Below are 22,128 nucleotides of genomic sequence, written 5' to 3' on the forward strand. Positions count from 1 at the left end.
AGCACATTACTTATTGATTTATTTGACACACCTCCTTACTTAACGACGTTTCTTATTTATGAATTCATTCTTTAATTTAATCACAGAGAAACCATTATTTATGTATTTATTTATTTGACACACACCCTTACTTAACGACGTTTCTTATTTATGTATTCATGCATTTGTTTATGCACGTTCATAAACATTTCATGCATTTGTTTATGCACGTTCATAAACATTTCATGCATTTGTTTATGCACGTTCATAAACATTTCATTCATTTGTTCATGCACGTTCATAAACATTTCATTCATTTGTTCATGCACGTTCATAAACATTTCATTCATTTGTTCATGCACGTTCATAAACATTTCATTCATTTGTTTATGCACGTTCATAAACATTTCATTCATTTGTTCATGCACGTTCATAAACATTTCATTCATTTGTTCATGCACGTTTATGCCATATAACCCATGTACAATTGTTGTGTGCACTTGCCATATAACCCATGTACAATTGTTGTTGTTATTGTGTGCACTTGCCATATAACCCATGTACAATTGTTGTTGTTATTGTGTGCACTTGCCATATAACCCTTGTACAATTGTTGTTGTTATTGTGTGCACTTGCCATACAACCTTTGTACAATTGTTGTTGTTATTGTGTGCACTTGCCATACAACCTTTGTACAATTGTTGTTGTTATTGTATGCACTTGCCATATAACCCTTGTACAATTGTTGTTGTTATTGTGTGCACTTGCCATACAACCTTTGTACAATTGTTGTTGTTATTGTGTGCACTTGCCATATAACCCATGTACAATTGTTGTTGTTATTGTGTGCACTTGCCACATAACCTTTGTACAATTGTTGTTGTTATTGTGTGCACTTGCCATACAACCTTTGTACAATTGTTGTTGTTATTGTGTGCACTTGCCATATAACCCATGTACAATTGTTGTTGTTATTGTGTGCACTTGCCATATAACCTTTGTACAATTGTTGTTGTTATTGTGTGCACTTGCCATATAACCCATGTACAATTGTTGTTGTTATTGTGTGCACTTGCCATATAACCCTTGTACAATTGTTGTTGTTATTGGGTGCACTTGCCATACAACCTTTGTACAATTGTTGTTGTTATTGTGTGCACTTGCCATACAACCTCTGTACAATTGTTGTTGTTATTGTGTGCACTTGCCATATAACCCATGTACAATTGTTGTTGTTATTGTGTGCACTTGCCATACAACCCTTGTACAATTGTTGTTGTTATTGTGTGCACTTGCCATACAACCTTTGTACAATTGTTGTTGTTATTGTGTGCACTTGCCATATAACCCTTGTACAATTGTTGTTATTGTTGTTATTAACGTGTGCACTTGCCATATAACCCTTGTGCGTGTACAATTGTTGTGTTATTGTTGTTATTATTGTGTGCACTTTCCATATAACCCTTGTGCATGTAGAAATGTTGTATTGTGTTATTGTTGTGTCTGTACAATTGTTGTTATTGTTGTTCATGTACAATTGTGTTATTGTTGTGTGTGTACAATTGTTATTGTTGTGCATGTACTATTATTGTGTTGTTATTGTTGTGCATGTACTATTGTTGTGTTATTATTGTGTTAATGTTGTACATGTACTATTGTGTTATTATTGTTATTGTTGTGCATGTACTATTGTTGTGTTATTATTGTGTTAATGTTGTACATGTACTATTGTGTTATTATTGTTATAGTTGTGCATGTACTATTGTTGCGTTATTATTGTGTTAGTTGTGCATGTAGAAACGTTGTGTTCTTGTTGTGTGTTCAGACATGTTCAATGGGAATCATCGCAGCAGTCCAGCACAGTCCCTCCAAGACCTTGGCGAGCGAGCCGAGTCGGACCACAGCGCCATCGTCAGCTCTATTGAGAAGGACCTCCAGGACATCATGGACTCCTTAGCTATGGACGAGCCTCAGTCTTGCTCCTCGGAGGACAAAAGGCCCCCTGGGGGACCCATGGTCAATGGGGGGGGCAGGTATTTGCTGTCCCCCCTCACCAGTCCAGGGGCCATGTCCTTGGGGTCCAGCTACGAAAATACATCGCCAGCCTTTTCTCCGCTGTCCTCCCCTTCAGCTGCCAGCAGCCCGTCTCCTGGTGCAGCCCCCCAGGACCAGGTGTCCTCTCTGCCTCCCCAGGACCAGGTGTCCTCTCTGCCTCCCCAGGACCAGGTGTCCTCTCTGCCTCCGGTGCCTGCACGTTCCTCCAGCTATCATTTCACCAGCCAGCCACCTGCGGTAGCGCAGCCACGGGCCACCAACTGGGACGGTGTTGAAGGGAGCCCCGGGCTGCAGAGGAGGGTTTTAGGAGACGGTCTAAGCCCTAAGCCTAGTCGCAGAGGATTAGGCCAAGACCCGTTTTCACAAGAATGTCTCAGTAGCAGAACTCTAGTGCCAAGCGGCCTCACTTCCAAGCTGCAAACCTCTCCTTTTCCTGTGCCATCTAGTTCTAGGACCAAGATCACCACAGTGCTTCAGGAAAGGCCTGCTAGTCCTTTGAGAGGGCAGACTCTCTCAACTGATGGCTCCAGCCCATCCAGGCAACTTTTCCATCCTAATCTGGCCTTTCAGCCTCCTCTGGATCCTGTTGTCCATGTTATCCAAGGATCTCCTGCCAGCCCCCGCATGGCCAGGAGGAACCTAGAACCGAACATGAGAGAACTTCCACCTCTAAGTCCCTCCATCGCTCGAAGAGGCGGCCAAGCGGCCACCGTGAAGGCCCCGGACAGCCCCTCAAGTCTGCGCAGGCCAACCCCAGAGAGTCTCTGGCTTCATCGCAAGTTTGGAACCTTGCCTGAGGATCTGACTGGCAGTAAAGGGATGCGAGCTCGTAGTCCCTCCCCCACCTTTCCCATGAAGGAAGGTGGCTCACCAAAGGCCACCTCTGGACACGCCTTGTCACCTGCCTACAGTCTGGGTTCTCTTCCTGGCTCCTCCCCCATGGCCAGTCCCAGGTGCACCAGGAAGATCTCAGCGGTGAGGGAGAGGAAGAACAGCATCACGGAGATCAGTGACAACCAGGACCAGCTGCTGGACTATCACCGCCATCAGAGGGATGAACGACTCCGAGAGCAGGAGATGGAGAGACTGGTGAGTGAGGGACACCACTGCTTGGTCAACTAGTCCAGTTAGTCAACACGTCTAGTTACTGAGTGAGGAACACATCTGGTTAGTCAACACGTCTAGTTACTGAGTGAGGAACACATCTGGTTGGTCAACACGTCTAGTTAGTCAACACATCTAGTTACTGAGTGAGAAACACATCTGGTTAGTCAACACGTCTAGTTACTGAGTGAGGAACACATCTGGTTGGTCAACACGTCTAGTTAGTCAACACATCTAGTTACTGAGTGAGGAACACATCTGGTTAGTCAACACGTCTAGTTACTGAGTGAGGAACACATCTGGTTGGTCAACACGTCTAGTTAGTCAACACATCTAGTTACTGAGTGAGGAACACATCTGGTTGGTCAACACGTCTAGTTAGTCAACACGTCTAGTTGCTGAGTGGGTAACACATCTGGTTGGTCAACACGTCTACTTGGTCAACACGTTTAGTTAGTCAACACGTCTAATAACTAATGATGATGATGATTACATTTTAAGGTATAATTAGATTACATTATCATACATCACCATCATACATAGTATGATATACATAGTATCATCATACATGCTGTCGTCGTACATGGTATCATCATACATGGTATCATCGTACATGGTGTCAAGGCACATGGTATCCTGTTTAGGGCGGCTATAGCTGCAGGGATAAGGCTGGTTAGGGCGGCTATAGCTGCAGGGATAAGGCTGTTTAGGGCGGCTATAGCTGCAGGGATAAGGCTGTTTAGGGTGGCTATAGCTGCAGGGATAAGGCTGTTTAGGGCGGCTATAGCTGCAGGGATAAGGCTGTTTAGGGCGGCTATAGCTGCAGGGATAAGGCTGTTTAGGGCGGCTATAGCTGCAGAGATAAGGCTGGTTAGGGCGGCTATAGCTGCAGGGATGAGGCTGTTTAGGGCGGCTATAGCTGCAGGGATGAGGCTGTTTAGGGCGGCTATAGCTGCAGGGATAAGGCTGTTTAGGGCGGCTATAGCTGCAGGGATGAGGCTGTTTAGGGCGGCTATAGCTGCAGGGATAAGGCTGTTTAGGGCGGCTATAGCTGCAGGGATAAGGCTGTTTAGGGCGGCTATAGCTGCAGGGATAAGGCTGGTTAGGGCGGCTATAGCTGCAGGGATAAGGCTGTTTAGGGCGGCTATAGCTGCAGGGATAAGGCTGTTTAGGGCGGCTATAGCTGCAGGGATAAGGCTGTTTAGGGCGGCTATAGCTGCAGGGATAAGGCTGGTTAGGGCGGCTATAGCTGCAGAGATAAGGCTGTTTAGGGCGGCTATAGCTGCAGGGATAAGGCTGTTTAGGGTGGCTATAGCTGCAGGGATAAGGCTGTTTAGGGCGGCTATAGCTGCAGGGATGAGGCTGTTTAGGGCGGCTATAGCTGCAGGGATGAGGCTGTTTAGGGCGGCTATAGCTGCAGGGATAAGGCTGTTTAGGGCGGCTATAGCTGCAGGGATGAGGCTGTTTAGGGCGGCTATAGCTGCAGGGATAAGGCTGTTTAGGGCGGCTATAGCTGCAGGGATAAGGCTGTTTAGGGCGGCTATAGCTGCAGGGATAAGGCTGGTTAGGGCGGCTATAGCTGCAGGGATAAGGCTGTTTAGGGCGGCTATAGCTGCAGGGATAAGGCTGTTTAGGGCGGCTATAGCTGCAAGGATAAGGCTGTTTAGGACGGCTATAGCTGCAGGGATAAGGCTGTTTAGGGCGGCTATAGCTGCAGAGATAAGGCTGGTTAGGGCGGCTATAGCTGCAGGGATAAGGCTGTTTAGGGCGGCTATAGCTGCAGGGATAAGGCTGTTTAGGACGGCTATAGCTGCAGGGATAAGGCTGTTTAGGGCGGCTATAGCTGCAGAGATAAGGCTGGTTAGGGCGGCTATAGCTGCAGGGATAAGGCTGTTTAGGGCGGCTATAGCTGCAGGGATAAGGCTGGTTAGGGCGGCTATAGCTGCAGGGATAAGGCTGTTTAGGGCGGCTATAGCTGCAGGGATAAGGCTGGTTAGGGCGGCTATAGCTGCAGGGATAAGGCTGTTTAGGGCGGCTATAGCTGCAGGGATAAGGCTGTTTAGGGCGGCTATAGCTGCAGGGATAAGGCTGTTTAGGGCGGCTATAGCTGCAAGGATAAGGCTGTTTAGGACGGCTATAGCTGCAGGGATAAGGCTGTTTAGGGCGGCTATAGCTGCAGAGATAAGGCTGGTTAGGGCGGCTATAGCTGCAGGGATAAGGCTGTTTAGGGCGGCTATAGCTGCAGGGATAAGGCTGGTTAGGGCGGCTATAGCTGCAGGGATAAGGCTGTTTAGGGCGGCTATAGCTGCAGGGATAAGGCTGGTTAGGGCGGCTATAGCTGCAGGGATAAGGCTGTTTAGGGCGGCTATAGCTGCAGGGATAAGGCTGGTTAGGGCGGCTATAGCTGCAGGGATAAGGCTGGTTAGGGCGGCTATAGCTGCAGGGATAAGGCTGTTTAGGGCGGCTATAGCTGCAGGGATAAGGCTGGTTAGGGCGGCTATAGCTGCAGGGATAAGTCTTTTCCCTAGGTGTGCCCCCTGTAATTTGATGGTTCTATACCTAGTACATTGTATCATGGTAAATAGTATCATATGTGTGTATACTGTATACATCAAGTTAAGTTAAAGTACGGGAGAACAGGGGTTAGTGCATGTGCCTCACAATACGAAGGTCCTGAGTTCAATCCCGGGCTCGGGATCTTTCTGTGTGGAGTTTGCATGTTCTCCCCGTGACTGCGTGGGTTCCCTCCTCCAAAGACATGCACCTGGGGATAGGTCCCTCCCACCTCCAAAGACATGCACCTGGGGATAGGTCCCGCCCACCTCCAAAGACATGCACCTGGGAATAGGCCCCTCCCACCTCCAAAGACATGCACCTGTCAACACTAAATGGTTCCTAGTGTGTGAATGTTGTACATCTGTGTTGGTCCTGTGATGAGGTGGTGACTTGTCCAGGGTGTATCCCGCCTTCCACCTGATTGTAGCTGAGATAGGCTCCAGCACCCCCGGCGACCCTGAAAGGGACAAGCGGTAGAAAATGGATGGATGGATAAATACTGCAGTATTTCACTTTCAAAGTCCTCTCAATAATACTCTCAAGTATGATCATGACTGTTTGCTGAGCTCTCCACTAGAGGGCGATGTCTGCCTGTTTATTCTAGTGTTAACTCCATTAGATGTCTGCCTGTTTATTCTAGTGTTAACTCCACTAGTGTTAACTCCACTAGATGTCTGCCTGTTTATTCTAGTGTAAACTCCACTAGTGTTAACTCCACTAGCTGTCTGCCTGTTTATTATATTGTTAGCTCCACTAGTGTTAACTCCACTAGATGTCTGCCTGTTTATTATATTGTAAACTCCACTAGTGTTATCTCCACTAGCTGTCTGCCTGTTTATTATATTGTTAGCTCCACTAGTGTTAACTCCACTAGATGTCTGCCTGTTTATTATATTGTTAGCTCCACTAGTGTTAACTCCACTAGATGTCTGCCTGTTTATTCTAGTGTTAACTCCACTAGTGTTAACTCCACTAGTGTTAACTCCACTAGCTGTCTGCCTGTTTATTATATTGTTAGCTCCACTAGTGTTAACTCCACTAGATGTCTGCCTGTTTATTATATTGTTAGCTCCACTAGTGTTAACTCCACTAGATGTCTGCCTGTTTATTCTAGTGTTAACTCCACTAGTGTTAACTCCACTAGATGTCTGCCTGTTTATTCTAGTGTTAACTCCACTAGTGTTAACTCCACTAGATGTTTGCCTGTTTATTCTAGTGTTAACTCCACTAGTGTTAACTCCACTAGATGTCTGCCTGTTTATTCTGTTGTAAACTCCACTAGTGTTAACTCCACTAGATGTCTGCTTGTTTATTCTATTGTTAGCTCCACTAGTGTTAACTCCACTAGATGTCTGCCTGTTCATTATATTGTTAGCTCCACTAGTGTTAACTCCACTAGATGTCTGCTTGTTTATTCTAGTGTTAACTCCACTAGTGTTAACTCCACTAGATGTCTGCCTGTTTATTCTAGTGTTAACTCCACTAGTGTTAACTCCACTAGATGTCTGCTTGTTTATTCTATTGTTAACTCCACTAGTGTTAACTCCACTAGATGTCTGCCTGTTTATTCTAGTGTTAACTCCACTAGTGTTAACTCCACTAGATGTCTGCCTGTTTATTCTAGTGTTAACTCCACTAGTGTTAACTCCACTAGATGTCTGCCTGTTTATTCTATTGTAAACTCCACTAGTGTTATCTCCACTAGCTGTCTGCCTGTTTATTATATTGTTAGCTCCACTAGTGTTAACTCCACTAGATGTCTGCCTGTTTATTCTAGTGTTAACTCCACTAGTGTTAACTCCACTAGATGTCTGCTTGTTTATTCTATTGTTAACTCCACTAGTGTTAACTCCACTAGATGTCTGCCTGTTTATTCTAGTGTTAACTCCACTAGTGTTAACTCCACTAGATGTCTGCTTGTTTATTCTAGTGTTAACTCCACTAGTGTTAACTCCACTAGATGTCTGCCTGTTTATTCTAGTGTTAACTCCACTAGTGTTAACTCCACTAGATGTCTGCTTGTTTATTCTATTGTTAACTCCACTAGTGTTAACTCCACTAGATGTCTGCCTGTTTATTCTAGTGTTAACTCCACTAGTGTTATCTCCACTAGCTGTCTGCCTGTTTATTATATTGTTAGCTCCACTAGTGTTAACTCCACTAGATGTCTGCCTGTTTATTCTAGTGTTAACTCCACTAGTGTTAACTCCACTAGATGTCTGCTTGTTTATTCTATTGTTAACTCCACTAGTGTTAACTCCACTAGATGTCTGCCTGTTTATTCTAGTGTTAACTCCACTAGTGTTAACTCCACTAGATGTCTGCCTGTTTATTCTAGTGTTAACTCCACTAGTGTTAACTCCACTAGATGTCTGCCTGTTTATTCTATTGTAAACTCCACTAGTGTTATCTCCACTAGCTGTCTGCCTGTTTATTATATTGTTAGCTCCACTAGTGTTGACTCCACTAGATGTCTGCCTGTTTATTCTAGTGTTAACTCCACTAGTGTTAACTCCACTAGATGTCTGCTTGTTTATTCTATTGTTAACTCCACTAGTGTTAACTCCACTAGATGTCTGCCTGTTTATTCTATTGTTAACTCCACTAGTGTTAACTCCACTAGATGTCTGCTTGTTTATTCTATTGTTAACTCCACTAGTGTTAACTCCACTAGATGTCTGCCTGTTTATTATATTGTTAACTCCACTAGTGTTAACTCCACTAGATGTCTGCCTGTTTATTCTATTGTTAGCTCCACTAGTGTTAACTCCACTAGATGTCTGCCTGTTTATTCTAGTGTTAACTCCACTAGTGTTAACTCCACTAGATGTCTGCTTGTTTATTCTAGTGTTAACTCCACTAGTGTTAACTCCACTAGATGTCTGCTTGTTTATTCTATTGTTAACTCCACTAGTGTTAACTCCACTAGTGTTAACTCCACTAGATGTCTGCCTGTTTATTCTAGTGTTAACTCCACTAGTGTTAACTCCACTAGATGTCTGCTTGTTTATTCTATTGTTAACTCCACTAGTGTTAACTCCACTAGTGTTAACTCCACTAGATATCTGCCTGTTTATTCTAGTGTTAACTCCACTAGTGTTAACTCCACTAGATGTCTGCCTGTTTATTATATTGTTAACTCCACTAGTGTTAACTCCACTAGATGTCTGCCTGTTTATTCTATTGTTAGCTCCACTAGGTTAACTCCACTAGATGTCTGCCTGTTTATTATATTGTTAACTCCACTAGTGTTAACTCCACTAGATGTCTGCCTGTTTATTCTATTGTTAGCTCCACTAGTGTTAACTCCACTAGATGTCTGCCTGTTTATTCTAGTGTTAACTCCACTAGTGTTAACTCCACTAGATGTCTGCTTGTTTATTCTAGTGTTAACTCCACTAGTGTTAACTCCACTAGATGTCTGCTTGTTTATTCTATTGTTAACTCCACTAGTGTTAACTCCACTAGTGTTAACTCCACTAGATGTCTGCCTGTTTATTCTAGTGTTAACTCCACTAGTGTTAACTCCACTAGATGTCTGCTTGTTTATTCTATTGTTAACTCCACTAGTGTTAACTCCACTAGTGTTAACTCCACTAGATGTCTGCTTGTTTATTCTATTGTTAACTCCACTAGTGTTAACTCCACTAGTGTTAACTCCACTAGATGTCTGCCTGTTTATTCTAGTGTTAACTCCACTAGTGTTAACTCCACTAGATGTCTGCCTGTTTATTCTAGTGTTAACTCCACTAGTGTTATCTCCACTAGATGTCTGCTTGTTTATTCTATTATTAACTCCACTAGATGAACTGTTTACCGTTGTGTTGTTACATGAATAATATTATTAGTGTAGGACAACATTAGGAATGTACAACATGTGTTGTTACATGCATATTATGTCAATATATAACTTGTTTACATTAACATATAACTTGGTTAGCATACAGCAAGTGTATTATTATTATTATGATTATTATTATTATTAAAGAGCAGCTGATGTTTGTAGCATACAGCAAGTGTATTATTATTATTATGATTATGATTATTAAAGAGCAGCTGATGTTTGTAGCATACAGCAAGTGTATTATTATTATTATTATGATTATGATTATTAAAGAGCAGATGGTGGTTGGTAGCATACAGCAAGTGTATTATTATTATTATGATTATTAAAGAGCAGATGGTGGTTGGTAGCATACAGCAAGTGTATTATTATTATTATGATTATGATTATTAAAGAGCAGATGGTGGTTGGTAGCATACAGCGAGTGTATTATTATTATTATGATTATTAAAGAGCAGATGGTGGTTGGTAGCATACAGCAAGTGTATTATTATTATTATGATTATGATTATTAAAGAGCAGATGGTGGTTGGTAGCATACAGCAAGTGTATTATTATTATTATTATTATTAAAGAGCAGATGGTGGTTGGTAGCATACAGCAAGTGTATTATTATTATTATGATTATGATTATTAAAGAGCAGATGGTGGTTGGTAGCATACAGCAAGTGTATTATTATTATTATGATTATTAAAGAGCAGATGGTGGTTGGTAGCATACAGCAAGTGTATTATTATTATTATGATTATTAAAGAGCAGATGGTGGTTGGTAGCATACAGCAAGTGTATTATTATTATTATGATTATTAAAGAGCAGATGGTGGTTGGTAGCATACAGCAAGTGTATTATTATTATTATGATTATTAAAGAGCAGATGGTGGTTGGTAGCATACAGCAAGTGTATTATTATTATTATGATTATTAAAGAGCAGATGGTGGTTGGTAGCATACAGCAAGTGTATTATTATTATTATTATGATTATGATTATTAAAGAGCAGATGGTGGTTGGTAGCATACAGCAAGTGTATTATTATGATTATGATTATTAAAGAGCAGATGGTGGTTGGTAGCATACAGCAAGTGTATTATTATTATTATGATTATGATTATTAAAGAGCAGATGGTGGTTGGTAGCATACAGCAAGTGTATTATTATTATTATTATTATTAAAGAGCAGATGGTGGTTGGTAGCATACAGCAAGTGTATTATTATTATTATGATTATGATTATTAAAGAGCAGATGGTGGTTGGTAGCATACAGCAAGTGTATTATTATTATGATTATTAAAGAGCAGATGGTGGTTGGTAGCATACAGCAAGTGTATTATTATTATTATTATGATTATGATTATTAAAGAGCAGATGGTGGTTGGTAGCATACAGCAAGTGTATTATTATTATTATTATGATTATGATTATTAAAGAGCAGATGGTGGTTGGTAGCATACAGCAAGTGTATTATTATGATTATGATTATTAAAGAGCAGATGGTGGTTGGTAGCATACAGCAAGTGTATTATTATTATTATTATTAAAGAGCAGATGGTGGTTGGTAGCATACAGCAAGTGTATTATTATTATTATGATTATGATTATTAAAGAGCAGATGGTGGTTGGTGGCATACAGCAAGTGTATTATTATTATTATTATTATTATGATTATTAAAGAGCAGATGGTGGTTGGTAGCATACAGCAAGTGTATTATTATTATTATTATTAAAGAGCAGATGGTGGTTGGTGGCATACAGCAAGTGTATTATTATTATTATTATTATTATTATGATTATTAAAGAGCAGATGGTGGTTGGTAGCATACAGCAAGTGTATTATTATTATTATTATTAAAGAGCAGATGGTGGTTGGTGGCATACAGCAAGTGTATTATTATTATTATTATTATTATTATGATTATTAAAGAGCAGATGGTGGTTGGTAGCGTACAGCAAGTGTATTATTATTATGATTATGATTATTAAAGAGCAGATGGTGGTTGGTAGCGTACAGCAAGTGTATTATTATTATTATTATGATTATTAAAGAGCAGATGGTGGTTGGTAGCGTACAGCAAGTGTATTATGATTATGATTATTAAAGAGCAGATGGTGGTTGGTAGCGTACAGCAAGTGTATTATTATTATTATTATGATTATTAAAGAGCAGATGGTGGTTGGTAGCGTACAGCAAGTGTATTATTATTATGATTATGATTATTAAAGAGCAGATGGTGGTTGGTAGCGTACAGCAAGTGTATTATTATTATTATTATGATTATTAAAGAGCAGATGGTGGTTGGTAGCGTACAGCAAGTGTATTATTATTATGATTATGATTATTAAAGAGCAGATGGTGGTTGGTAGCGTACAGCAAGTGTTTAGCTTGAAGCAGAGTGAAGTATTAATTACTGCTTTATGGGAATACTTTATACTGCTATTTGTCTTGTGTAACAGCAGAGCAACTGTGTGCTCCTCTTGTTGAATTTTAATGTCTCACACACACACACACACACACACACACACACACACACACACACACACACACACACACACACACACACACACACACACACACACACACACACACACACACACACACACACACACACACACACACACACACACACACACGTCTCCTCTGGCTAAAAACACCCTGAGAGTTGAAGTGGAGACCCAGTAGTGGTTTAAATATTTAATATTCAGCAAAGTGTTGAACTTGCAAGCTGATGTAAGTATGAGCACATCTTAAGTCTGGAGGAGAAGAAGAAGAAGGAGGAGGAGGAGGAGGAGGAGGAGGTGTTGGAGGAGGAGGAGGAGGAGGAAGGTTTCCTGGCAAGTACAGTCTTTCATCAACATGTCATATATTGACCATACGTGCAGCAATACAGGAAGTCTTTGTGACACCATTAGTGGACCTTAGTATCATATGTCATCATCTTTAGTAGACCTTAGTATCATATGTCATCTTTAGTAGACCTTAGTATCATATGTCATCATCTTTAGTAGACCTTAGTATCATGTGTCATCATCTTTAGTAGACCTTACTATCATATGTCATCTTTAGTAGACCTTAGTATCATGTCTCATCTTTAGTAGACCTTAGTATCATATGTCATCTTTAGTAGACCTTAGTATCATATGTCATCATCTTTAGTAGACCTTAGTATCATATGTCATCATCTTTAGTAGACCTTAGTATCATATGTCATCATCTTTAGTAGACATCACAGTGTTTCCCATAAACTGCCAAGATACCTGTGGCGGTGGGGGCGTGGCTATGGGCGTGGTCACAATGACATCATCGAGTAATTTGCATAATTTACTACAATGATTTGATTTTCTCTAAAAAGGCTAAAAAAATGTATACTTACTAATTAATAATAACAGTTTTGTTTTAAACGTCCATCCATCCATCCATTTTACAATATAATTACAACACTTTATGTACATATTTATATACAGATTTGAACAATAAGTTATTCACTGAAATATATTTATTAATTGTGGTTCTTACAAAAAATATATCTTATAAAATATAAAAGCTAAAATGTCTCAAAGCTCTGCCCCTTTAATTAGTGCATACTAAATCATTTAACTTTAGCCTACTACTACAAGCACATTATTTACCAGCAACATAAAGTGAAACAGGTGTCCTGCCACAGTCAGTAAGAAATAAACAGTAGTGGTGGTAGATAGACACAGAGCTTCATCAAACATCTGATCCACTGAACAAAGAGATCCAAAAATGTTGAACTTTAGACTGCCATCAGTTTTACTCCCTACACTCAACCATGTGTTTCCTACTGCCTGCACACTTTGCACCCTTTGTTGTATACACATGTGGTGTTTGTTGTATACACATGTGGTGTTTGTTATATACACATGTGGTGTTTGTTATATACACATGTGGTGTTTGTTATATACACATGTTGTGTTTGTTATATACACATGTTGTGTTTGTTATATACACATGTTGTGTTTGTTATATACACATGTGGTGTTTGTTATATACACATGTGGTGTTTGTTATATACACATGTTGTGTTTGTTGTATACACATGTGGTGTTTGTTGTATACACATGTGGTGTTTGTTATATACACATGTGGTGTTTGTTATATACACATGTGGTGTTTGTTATATACACATGTTGTGTTTGTTATATACACATGTGGTGTTTGTTATATACACATGTGGTGTTTGTTATATACACATGTTGTGTTTGTTATATACACATGTTGTGTTTCTAATAGAAATACATTTAATCAAGTCAAATACAAATAAGGCAACAAGAGAAGTATCCTACACTTCTCTTTTGTAAAGTCAATGTGAACAGCCGATATGATCATCTACATCTACTATATCACATATGTCAGAGTCAAGGCCCGCGGGCCATATCCGGCCCGCGAGAAGGTTTTTTACGGCCCTTGGGATGATCTTGATTTATTATTAGAACCGGCCCGCAGACCGCAGATCTTTTTTTTTTTTTTTTTTTTTTTTAGACCGCAGATCTTTTACACGCACCAAGCGGATGCCGGTCCAAGGTTCCGAAAGGGGGCGAGCGGCCCGCCGGGACGCGCCTGCCGGCCGAAGGGCTGCAGCCCGGCCGTCAGTCGCGGAGCCCGCCGTGCCACGCGCGCCAAGGGGGCGGGCCGAAACCCGGCCCCGAGGCCCTGAGACTTCTGCTTTGTTTCCCCAAACCGCGCGTCACCGCCGGGCCCGAACCACCGTCGGGCTGCAGCCCGAGCGTCGGTGGCGGAACCCGTCATGTGCCGCGCGCGCCAAGCGGAGCGGGGGGGTCAAGCGGGCCGAAACCCGCAGGCCACCCCCTCACCACGAGGCCCTGAGACTTCTGCGTTTGACCCCTACGCGCGGCCCGTCGGGACGCGCCCGCCGTCAAGCCACGAGGGCCAGCCGTCGGGTCGCGGAGCCCGCCGTGCCACGCGCGCCAAGGGGCGGGCCGAAACCAGCGGGGGGTTTCGGGCACCCAACTCGCCTCCCTCCCACGGAGGGAGGAGGGGGGTTTAATGTGAACATTACTGTGCAATCACATATTTAGAGTTTTTACTCAATTCAAGTTTAAAAGTTAAAGTTTAATATTTGTTTTCACTGCATGTTACTTCTCCTTAAACAAAGTGTTGTTTTTGATTTATAGATTTTTGCACTTTATTTTATTGTATTTCAATTTAATTATATTTTAAAAATATTTCAGTTGAGTGGATGATAGAAAATTGCTATTATTGTTTTTTTCTTTGAAGTAAATTTAGCCCACTTTTGCTAAAATAGAAAATATAGGCTACTGATGGTGCCTTGAATACCGGTTTCTTTCATTTAATGTTCATGTTATGGGGATTTTTATATAAAGGAAATTTGTCTTTTGTGTCTGTTGAAAATTAAAGATTACTGACAGAGCCATAAGAAAATATTGCTTTATTTATCTGATCATATTGGAATATATTTGTTAGGTTTTCAGTAGATTCAATTAGGTTCACTAGACTATATGCGTCATTTAAAAATTTTTCAATGAACATTCGAACAGTCCGGCCCTCGGCTTGTAGCTAAATTTTTTATTTGGCCCTCCGTCCATTTGACTTTGACACCCCTGATCTACATCTACTATATGATCATCTACATCAACTATATGATCATCTACATCTACTATATGATCATCTACATCTACTATATGATCATCTACATCTACTATATGACCATCTACTATATGATCATCTACATGTTACTACATGTTATTACATGTTATTACATGTTACTACATGTTACTACATGTTACTACATGTTACTACATGTTAGTACATGTTATTACATGTTATTACATGTTACTACATGTTATTACATGTTACTACATGTTACTACATGGTATTACATGTTATTACATGTTATTACATGTTACTACATGTTACTACATGTTACTACATGTTAGTACATGTTATTACATGTTATTACATGTTACTACATGTTATTACATATTACATGTTACTACATGTTACTACATGTTATTACATGTAATTACATGTAATTACATGTTACTACATGTTACTACATGTTACTACATGTTACTACATGTTATTACATGTTATTACATGTTATTACATGTTACTACATGTTACTACATGTTACTACATGTTAGTACATGTTATTACATGTTATTACATGTTACTACATGTTATTACATATTACATGTTACTACATGTTACTACATGTTATTACATGTAATTACATGTAATTACATGTTACTACATGTTACTACATGTTATTACATGTTATTACATGTTACTACATGTTACTACATGTTACTACATGTTATTACATGTTATTACATGTTACTACATGTTACTACATGTTACTACATGTTATTACATGTTACTACATGTTATTACATGTTACTACATGTTATTACATGTTATTACATGTTATTACATGTTATTACATGTTACTACATGTTATTACATGTTTTTACATGTTTTTACATGTTATTGCATGTTACTGCATGTTATTACATGTTATTACATGTTACTACATGTTACTACATGTTACTACATGTTATTACATGTTATTACATGTTATTACATGTTATTTGACATAACAAGCATGCCATGGGTAAAAGGTGAAAAGAGGACTGAAAAAAACCCCAAATAAAACAAAATGTAATTTTTCATATTGTTATTAGAATGTATTGTTGTCACTATTGTCTTACTTGTTGTTTATTTGTGACTAATTGATGTGCAGTTGTTCTTTTCAATGATATTTCAAGTTGAGTTTTAGTGGTACAATGAAAATAGTCTTGTTTGGAAATCAATGTGTTTTTAATCAATATCAATCCAAATAATTGTGATGTTGTCATGTTAGTCAACAAGATATGTTTGTGTAGCATTCATATGTTTGTGTACATGTTGGTCATGTTAGTAAAGAAGAGATGTTTGTGTACATGTTGGTCATGTTAGTAAAGAAGAGATGTTTGTGTACATGTTAGTAAAGAAGAGATGTTTGTGTACATGTTGGTCATGTTAGTAAAGAAGAGATGTTTGTGTACATGTTAGTAAAGAAGAGATGTTTGTGTACATGTTAGTAAAGAAGATGATGTTTGTGTACATGTTGGTCATGTTAGTAAAGAAGAGATGTTTGTGTACATGTTGGTCATGTTAGTAAAGAAGAGATGTTTGTGTACATGTTAGTAAAGAAGAGATGTTTGTGTACATGTTAGTAAAGAAGAGATGTTTGTGTACATGTTAGTAAAGAAGAGATGTTTGTGTACATGTTAGTAAAGAAGATGATGTTTGTGTACATGTTGGTCATGTTAGTAAAGAAGAGATGTTTGTGTACATGTTGGTCATGTTAGTAAAGAAGAGATGTTTGTGTACATGTTAGTAAAGAAGAGATGTTTGTGTACATGTTAGTAAAGAAGAGATGTTTGTGTACATGTTGGTCATGTTAGTAAAGAAGAGATGTTTGTGTACATGTTAGTAAAGAAGAGATGTTTGTGTACATGTTAGTAAAGAAGAGATGTTTGTGTACATGTTAGTAAAGAAGAGATGTTTGTGTACATGTTAGGAAAGAAGAGATGTTTGTGTACATGTTGGTCATGTTAGTAAAGAAGAGATGTTTGTGTACATGTTAGTAAAGAAGAGATGTTTGTGTACATGTTGGTCATGTTAGTAAAGAAGAGATGTTTGTGTACATGTTAGGAAAGAAGAGATGTTTGTGTACATGTTGGTCATGTTAGTAAAGAAGAGATGTTTGTGTACATGTTAGTAAAGAAGAGATGTTTGTGTACATGTTGGTCATGTTAGTAAAGAAGAGATGTTTGTGTACATGTTAGTAAAGAAGAGATGTTTGTGTACATGTTGGTCATGTTAGTAAAGAAGAGATGTTTGTGTACATGTTAGTAAAGAAGAGATGTTTGTGTACATGTTAGTAAAGAAGAGATGTTTGTGTACATGTTAGTAAAGAAGAGATGTTTGTGTACATGTTAGTAAAGAAGAGATGTTTGTGTACATGTTAGTAAAGAAGAGATGTTTGTGTACATGTTGGTCATGTTAGTAAAGAAGAGATGTTTGTGTACATGTTAGTAAAGAAGAGATGTTTGTGTACATGTTAGTAAAGAAGAGATGTTTGTGTACATGTTGGTCATGTTAGTAAAGAAGAGATGTTTGTGTACATGTTAGTAAAGAAGAGATGTTTGTGTACATGTTAGTAAAGAAGAGATGTTTGTGTACATGTTAATGGATTAGATAATAATAATGGATTAGATTTATATAGCGCTTTTTCTAGACACTCAAAGCGCTTCACAGAGAAGTGAGAACCCATCATTCATTTTTACAACTCATTCATTCATCATTCATTCTCCGGTGTGAGCGGCACCGGGGGCAAGGGTGAAGTGTCCTGCCCAAGGACACAACGGCAGCGATTTTGGATGGTAAGAGGCGGGGAGCGAACCTGCAACCCTCAGGTTTCTGGCACGGCCGCTCTACCCACTACGCCATGCCGCCCCATGTTAGTAAAGAAGAGATGTTTGTGTACATGTTAGTAAAGAAGAGATGTTTGTGTACATGTTAGTAAAGAAGAGATGTTTGTGTACATGTTAGTAAAGAAGAGATGTTTGTGTACATGTTGGTCATGTTAGTAAAGAAGAGATGTTTGTGTACATGTTGGTCATGTTAGTAAAGAAGATGATGTTTGTGTACATGTTGGTCATGTGAGTAAAGAAGAGATGTTTGTGTACATGTTGGTCATGTGAGTAAAGAAGAGATGTTTGTGTACATGTTAGTAAAGAAGAGATGTTTGTGTACATGTTAGTAAAGAAGATATGTTTGTGTACATGTTAGTAAAGAAGAGATGTTTGTGTACATGTTGGTCATGTTAGTAAAGAAGAGATGTTTGTGTACATGTTAGTAAAGAAGAGATGTTTGTGTACATGTTAGTAAAGAAGATATGTTTGTGTACATGTTAGTAAAGAAGAGATGTTTGTGTACATGTTAGTAAAGAAGAGATGTTTGTGTATATGTTAGTAAAGAAGATGATGTTTGTGTACATGTTGGTCATGTGAGTAAAGAAGAGATGTTTGTGTACATGTTAGTAAAGAAGAGATGTTTGTGTACATGTTAGTAAAGAAGATATGTTTGTGTACATGTTAGTAAAGAAGAGATGTTTGTGTACATGTTGGTCATGTTAGTAAAGAAGAGATGTTTGTGTACATGTTAGTAAAGAAGAGATGTTTGTGTACATGTTAGTAAAGAAGATATGTTTGTGTACATGTTAGTAAAGAAGAGATGTTTGTGTACATGTTAGTAAAGAAGAGATGTTTGTGTATATGTTAGTAAAGAAGATGATGTTTGTGTACATGTTGGTCATGTGAGTAAAGAAGAGATGTTTGTGTACATGTTAGTAAAGAAGATGATGTTTGTGTACATGTTAGTAAAGAAGATGATGTTTGTGTACATGTTAGTAAAGAAGATGATGTTTGTGTACATGTTGGTCATGTGAGTAAAGAAGAGATGTTTGTGTACATGTTAGTAAAGAAGATGATGTTTGTGTACATGTTAGTAAAGAAGAGATGTTTGTGTACATGTTAGTAAAGAAGATGATGTTTGTGTACATGTTAGTAAAGAAGAGATGTTTGTGTACATGTTAGTAAAGAAGATGATGTTTGTGTACATGTTAGTAAAGAAGATGATGTTTGTGTACATGTTAGTAAAGAAGATGATGTTTGTGTACATGTTAGTAAAGAAGATGATGTTTGTGTACATGTTAGTAAAGAAGATGATGTTTGTGTACATGTTAGTAAAGAAGATGATGTTTGTGTACATGTTAGTAAAGAAGATTATGTTTGTGTACATGTCAGTAAAGAAGATGATGTTTGTGTACATGTTAGTAAAGAAGATGATGTTTGTGTACATGTTAGTAAAGAAGAGATGTTTGTGTACATGTTAGTAAAGAAGATGATGTTTGTGTACATGTTAGTAAAGAAGAGATGTTTGTGTACATGTTAGTAAAGAAGATTATGTTTGTGTACATGTTAGTAAAGAAGATGATGTTTGTGTACATGTTAGTAAAGAAGATGATGTTTGTGTACATGTTAGTAAAGAAGATGATGTTTGTGTACATGTTAGTAAAGAAGATGATGTTTGTGTACATGTTGGTCATGTGAGTAAAGAAGAGATGTTTGTGTACATGTTAGTAAAGAAGATGATGTTTGTGTACATGTTAGTAAAGAAGATGATGTTTGTGTACATGTTAGTAAAGAAGATGATGTTTGTGTACATGTTGGTCATGTGAGTAAAGAAGAGATGTTTGTGTACATGTTAGTAAAGAAGATGATGTTTGTGTACATGTTAGTAAAGAAGAGATGTTTGTGTACATGTTAGTAAAGAAGATGATGTTTGTGTACATGTTAGTAAAGAAGAGATGTTTGTGTACATGTTAGTAAAGAAGATGATGTTTGTGTACATGTTAGTAAAGAAGATGATGTTTGTGTACATGTTAGTAAAGAAGATGATGTTTGTGTACATGTTAGTAAAGAAGATGATGTTTGTGTACATGTTAGTAAAGAAGATGATGTTTGTGTACATGTTAGTAAAGAAGATGATGTTTGTGTACATGTTAGTAAAGAAGATTATGTTTGTGTACATGTCAGTAAAGAAGATGATGTTTGTGTACATGTTAGTAAAGAAGATGATGTTTGTGTACATGTTAGTAAAGAAGAGATGTTTGTGTACATGTTAGTAAAGAAGATTATGTTTGTGTACATGTTAGTAAAGAAGAGATGTTTGTGTACATGTTAGTAAAGAAGATGATGTTTGTGTACATGTTAGTAAAGAAGATGATGTTTGTGTACATGTTAGTAAAGAAGATGATGTTTGTGTACATGTAGTAAAGACAAGAGCATGTGGGAGTGAGTCAGTCTGGCAGGATGTAATAGTTGCGTTTGAAGGAAGTGATAAGAAGGTTTTATCTGCAATGAAGAAAGAAAGCGTCTAATCAGTGTGAAGCAGATGTTGAGTGGGAGGAACATTCTTTACAACATGTCTGCTTCTCCTTCTCCACCCACACAACTCTATTTACCTTCTACTGCTTCTTTCCTCACTGCACCGCCATACTCATGTTTACTACCACCTCAACTCATATACATATACATATATATGTACACATACAGTTCAAGTGCAGTGATAACATAACATTTACATTACAGTAAGAGGCCACAGGGGAGACCCGAGAAATGTAGGGGCCAGCTGGCCTGGGTAGGCCTTAGCATCCCCAGCTGGACCAAGGAGCTGGGGAGGTGGAAGCTGGACCAAGGTCTGGGGAGGTGGAAGCTGGACCAAGGTCTGGGGAAGTGGAAGCTGGACCAAGGTCTGGGGAAGTGGAAGCTGGACCAAGGTCTGGGGAGGTGGAAGCTGGACCAAGGTCTGGGGAAGTGGAAGCTGGACCAAGGTCTGGGGAGGTGGAAGCTGGACCAAGGTCTGGGGAGGTGGAAGCTGGACCAAGGTCTGGGGAAGTGGAAGCTGGACCAAGGTCTGGGGAAGTGGAAGCTGGACCAAGGTCTGGGGAGGTGGAAGCTGGACCAAGGTCTGGGGAGGTGGAAGCTGGACCAAGGTCTGGGGAAGTGGAAGCTGGACCACGGTCTGAGGAGGTGGAAGCTGGACCAAGGTCTGGGGAAGTGGAAGCTGGACCAAGGTCTGGGGAAGTGGAAGCTGGACCAAGGAGCTGGGGAGGTGGAAGCTGGACCAAGGTCTGGGGAGGTGGAAGCTGGACCAAGGTCTGGGGAAGTGGAAGCTGGACCAAGGTCTGAGGAGGTGGAAGCTGGACCAAGGTCTGGGGAAGTGGAAGCTGGACCAAGGTCTGGGGAGGTGGGAGTCCAGGTTTCTCTGCTGAGGATGCTGCCCCCTAAACCCGAGCACATATGGATGGATATAGATATATGTGCAATGATGTGTATTATTTTTCAAATCATTATATTGATATATTAAATGTGCAATCATCTTTGACTCACACATGTGCTGCTGATCATTTTTGATCTGATCTTTTTATTCCCAAATATGTATTTGTATTGTAGTTTTCCAATGAAATATTCAAGTGTGTATTATGTCTCTGCTCTGTGCTTTGTACTGTAAGACTTGTTACTGACACTTTGCCTTTATTTTGCTTCCACTTCCTGCATGTCTCCCTGAGCGCTCCTTTCCCTCACCTGTCCCTGATTGGCAGCCTGGCACACCTGCTTGCAGTTGCCAGTCAGGCTACTATTTATGCCTGCCTCGCCCTCCAGTCAGGGCTCCATGATTGTATCCTATTTCCTGTCTCCTGGTTCCTATTTCCTGGTTCCTGTTTCCCCTGCATGTGCACTTACCATTTGTTTTTTGACATTAAAGTCACGTTTTCCTGCCACTCTGCATCTTGGGGTTGGTCACCAGCAGTTCCTGACACATACAGTGGGGGTCAAAAGTGGACGTACACTTGTAAAGAACATCATGTCATGGCTGTCAATCATTTCTACAACTCTTATTTTTGTTGTGATGTAGTGATTGGAGCACATACTTGTTGCTCACAAAAAACATTCATGAAGTTTGCTTCTTTGATGAAT

The 22,128-nt window shown here is 39.5% G+C and overlaps 1 protein-coding gene across 7 annotated transcripts in view; it reads left to right on the top strand.

Annotated features, from left to right (window-relative positions):
* The window catches only part of LOC133663107 (pleckstrin homology-like domain family B member 1), a 115,936-nt gene that overhangs the window by 28,646 nt on the left and 65,162 nt on the right, over nucleotides 1-22,128 (top strand). For all 7 annotated transcript variants that reach the window (XR_009828244.1, XM_062067334.1, XM_062067332.1 and 4 more), the window contains exon 2: nucleotides 1,805-3,123. Coding sequence is in view for 6 of the 7 variants with exons in the window: in XM_062067334.1 (XP_061923318.1) it covers nucleotides 1,807-3,123 (1,317 nt within the window). In the remaining variant the exon portion in view is untranslated. The remainder of the gene's footprint in view (nucleotides 1-1,804; nucleotides 3,124-22,128) is intronic.

The sequence above is a fragment of the Entelurus aequoreus genome, linkage group LG13, assembly GCF_033978785.1.
Source record: "Entelurus aequoreus isolate RoL-2023_Sb linkage group LG13, RoL_Eaeq_v1.1, whole genome shotgun sequence".
Taxonomy (NCBI): Eukaryota; Metazoa; Chordata; class Actinopteri; order Syngnathiformes; family Syngnathidae; genus Entelurus; species Entelurus aequoreus.